The sequence below is a fragment of the Alligator sinensis genome, unplaced genomic scaffold (assembly GCF_000455745.1).
Source record: "Alligator sinensis unplaced genomic scaffold, ASM45574v1 scaffold781_1, whole genome shotgun sequence".
NCBI classification, from domain to species: Eukaryota; Metazoa; Chordata; order Crocodylia; family Alligatoridae; genus Alligator; species Alligator sinensis.
Genome location: NW_005841845.1, coordinates 3,547,218 through 3,550,308, shown reverse-complemented (window position 1 = coordinate 3,550,308; position 3,091 = coordinate 3,547,218). Strand labels below are relative to the sequence as shown.

Genomic DNA, 3,091 nt, shown 5'->3' with positions numbered 1-3,091 from the left:
AGGGGCCTGGCCAGAGACCAGCGTGTGCCCTCGCGGTATAAGCAAACGTGCGTCCTGCAAGGTAGAGCTCAGCACTGCCGCACGCAAGGGGAGGGTGTCATTGCTCATCCCCTCCCTTCCCACCATGGCTGCTTTGGACCCTTCCTTGCTCGCCGTGGCCGAGCGTTTCACGTCACTCACCTCGTTCTCTGCAGCCAGGTGCTCCAGCGTGCTGCGACACTCCCCCTGGGACAGCGCAACCAGGAGGGGCTGGGGAAGCACAGGGGAGAGTCACGCTTTGTTCCTGGTCAAGCGACGCCTCACTGCGCAAGGCGGCTCTGGCCACGGCAGAGAGTCCAGGAACTTCCCACAGGTCCGGCCGGGCTGCCGGCTCCCCACCTGCTCGGTCCCTTTCTCCTTCTAGCGAGCTGCTCCCCTCCCATCTACACGTGCTGATTGCAACCACCGCATCCTCGCTGCTGGGTCACCGTGCCCCTTCCCTCCCCGCTGCTTCGGACTGCAAGCACTTAAGAGCACGCCGAGTTGTAAAGGCCCCGCTCGGAGTAGCCCGGCAGAGGGAAGGCTTGCTTCTGTTGCCCCGCAGGGCTTTTCATTGCCATCGTTGATCCCAGCGAGGCCCTGATGGTCCGTACCTACCTGGCGGGGAGCCCCCTGGTAGAGCGGCAGCTGATAAACACCGGTGTTGCAGTAGCCTTTGGAGAACACGTGGAGAGCGGCCCACGCCTGGCTCCCCAGCACGTAGCGCAGCCCGTCGCCTTCCTCCCCTGCGGCTCTTCTCTCTGCAGACGGGCCGGCTGCCTTTGCGCCAGGGGCCCCTGCGGTCACCGTGACCTCGTGGAGATGGATGATCACCGTGAGATGCTCATGGTACGTCCTCTGCGGGAAGGACTGGAAGGAGAGAAGACGCTGGCTGGAGGGGGACGAAGCCGGCTGCGAAGCTAGCAGCTGGCGCCACCCTGAAATGCTCAAGCAGGCGGACCTGCCCTTAGAGCAGCAGCAGGCCTGAGTTGCTAATTGGGCGATTAAAGCCCACGGATCCTCAGTCTGCCCCATCCCAAGCCCTTAGTGTGGCACCCACGTGGCCCCCAGTCAGCTGGCTTTCCACCCCTGTGCCTCCACGATCGGGACCTTTTCAAGGTGGTTGCTGGCTCGAACTATGCTTGGAGGGGTGAGCTGTAGGGGGTGAGAGCGAACTAGCAAAACGACCTTGTTTTCCCCGCTCCGTTCCCATGTACAGGTGACGCTTGCCTTGAACCCGTCCAGCCACGCGGGCCACTTCTGGTAGCTGTCGAGGTCGAGCGCCTCCAGGAAGACGGGACGATCGTACTTCAGCCATTGTCTCCCGAAGTAAAAAGCGCCGGGTGGGTTGAAGCAGAAATGAGCCAGCGTCAAGCCGGACCAGGGCAGGTTCCAGGCGCCGTCCACTGCGACCTGCAACGGGCCGGAGCAGACGGCTCAGCACCAAGCGGGGAGGAGGGGTCTGCCCTGCAGAATCGGTGCGGTTCCCCGGGCGCAGCCCATGGGAGCCTGGCTGCTCCCTCCAAAGTTTCGATGAAGAGCATTTACTGGTGAGATGGGCCATTGGTCTGAGCTAGGGCGGCACCTGCGACATCCCAGCCGCCCAGGGTCCGCGACTACGGTTGAGTTTCTTTTCTCGGCCGGCAGCTGCTACCAGCGCTGGTCCGCTCACCTGTATGCCGCAGGCAGGGAGGTAGCGCGAGACGTAGGTGAGGCCGAAGGGCTGAGGGCTGCTGTCTGGCGTCCTGCTCAGCCTCTGGGCAATCCACGCGGCAATGTCTTCATCCGTCCGTGGCACCGGGCCTTGGTTTCCAATGAGCTGGGGGACGATCTCCCGAACCAGCACCGCAGACCTGATGGGGTGGGGGACGTGGTAGTGGGAACAGAGCGGGGGTCAGGGCCGGGGTGCGCTGGCAGGGAGGTGTCTTGGCCGGACTCGGTGCATTGCGCTGCCCAGCACTAGCGCCTGCCTGGCGCCCCTGCTAGTCGCTGCGCCCTTGGCCTGACCAGATGAGCCTAACCGAGGGTGCTTGCTCCTAGAGGACCTGTGCTCCCCCCTCACCTGTGTGCCAGCGCGGAGAAGAGGCAGCTCTCCCCGGCAGTGGGCCTGGCTGCATCCGAGTAATAGACCCCGTCGGCGTAGTCGGGCCGGGGCCGGACGAGGTCTTCCCAGGACGCCGCCACGCTCCCTTCCAGGACTGCGGGCTCCCGGGGGGCTGGGAGCAGCCGGACCAGCAGGCTGGCGCACGGCACGTACCTTTGGAGTGGGGAGAGGTGCCGGGGTCAGGGTAAAGGGCAGGACCTCCCCGAGGACGAGGAGGGAGGCAGGGGAGGGTGGAGGTGACGGGTGTTACCGTCTGCCGGCCCCGAGGGTGTCTGCGGAGAGAGGCCGGGTGGTGTCGGGGCCACTGTGGTACAGGCGCAGCTGGTGGGCGCCGTCGTTCAGGGAGACCTGCTCGGACCAAGGGCCACGGGTCAGCCGTGCCTCTGCTCAGCATAACCCAGTCCCCTCCCTGCACCCTCCAGGCTGCTGCCCCTGGGGATGCCCAGTTCCCCGAGCTCCTTCCCCACGCCAACGTGACCCCCACCTCCCTCCTCTGCCGGGGGGAGCGTGTTCACATGCACGCACGCGTGGGGCTCACCCGGCTCCTCGCAGAGTCGGCCGGGGGGGCTTTGCACGTCCCGGCTTGCACGAAGAGGTTGAGCGCTGCCCAGCCGAGGAGGACGAGGCGGCGGCTGAACCTGTCCATGGAGTAGAGCTGGAAGAAGGGCGGCAGCTCGGTCTCGTGCTCCGCAACACCCCTGCGCTCAAGGGAGGGATCGGGGGGGGCTCCTGCCCCTCATGCACGAGCCCGTCAGCACTGAGTGTGGCAGGTGAGCCGTGCCCAGAGCATCCTAGGAAGGGCCCCTGCTCGAGGAAGGCAAAACCCTCTGGGCTGAGCGGGCAGGGGATGGAGGGGGTTGTTCTGGCCTGTGAGGAGCCGGGTGACAGCGCCATGGGTTTCCCCTCCAGCACGTCAGCTACCTCTGGCCAGGTCCCCCCATTGCTTGCGGCCCTTGCCCCCGACCTGCC

The 3,091-nt window shown here is 65.8% G+C and overlaps 1 protein-coding gene across 1 annotated transcript in view; it reads right to left on the bottom strand.

The window, feature by feature from the left end:
• Positions 1–3,091, bottom strand: part of CCDC17 (coiled-coil domain containing 17) — a 22,259-nt gene that overhangs the window by 4,254 nt on the left and 14,914 nt on the right. The window contains exons 21-28 of the mRNA XM_014521031.2: positions 3,087–3,091; positions 2,661–2,825; positions 2,373–2,470; positions 2,081–2,275; positions 1,691–1,871; positions 1,249–1,431; positions 637–888; positions 181–249 (exon numbers count right to left, since the gene is read on the bottom strand). The exon at positions 3,087–3,091 is cut by the window's right edge and continues 71 nt beyond it. Of these exons, the coding sequence (XP_014376517.2) occupies positions 181–249; positions 637–888; positions 1,249–1,431; positions 1,691–1,871; positions 2,081–2,275; positions 2,373–2,470; positions 2,661–2,825; positions 3,087–3,091 (1,148 nt within the window). The remainder of the gene's footprint in view (positions 1–180; positions 250–636; positions 889–1,248; positions 1,432–1,690; positions 1,872–2,080; positions 2,276–2,372; positions 2,471–2,660; positions 2,826–3,086) is intronic.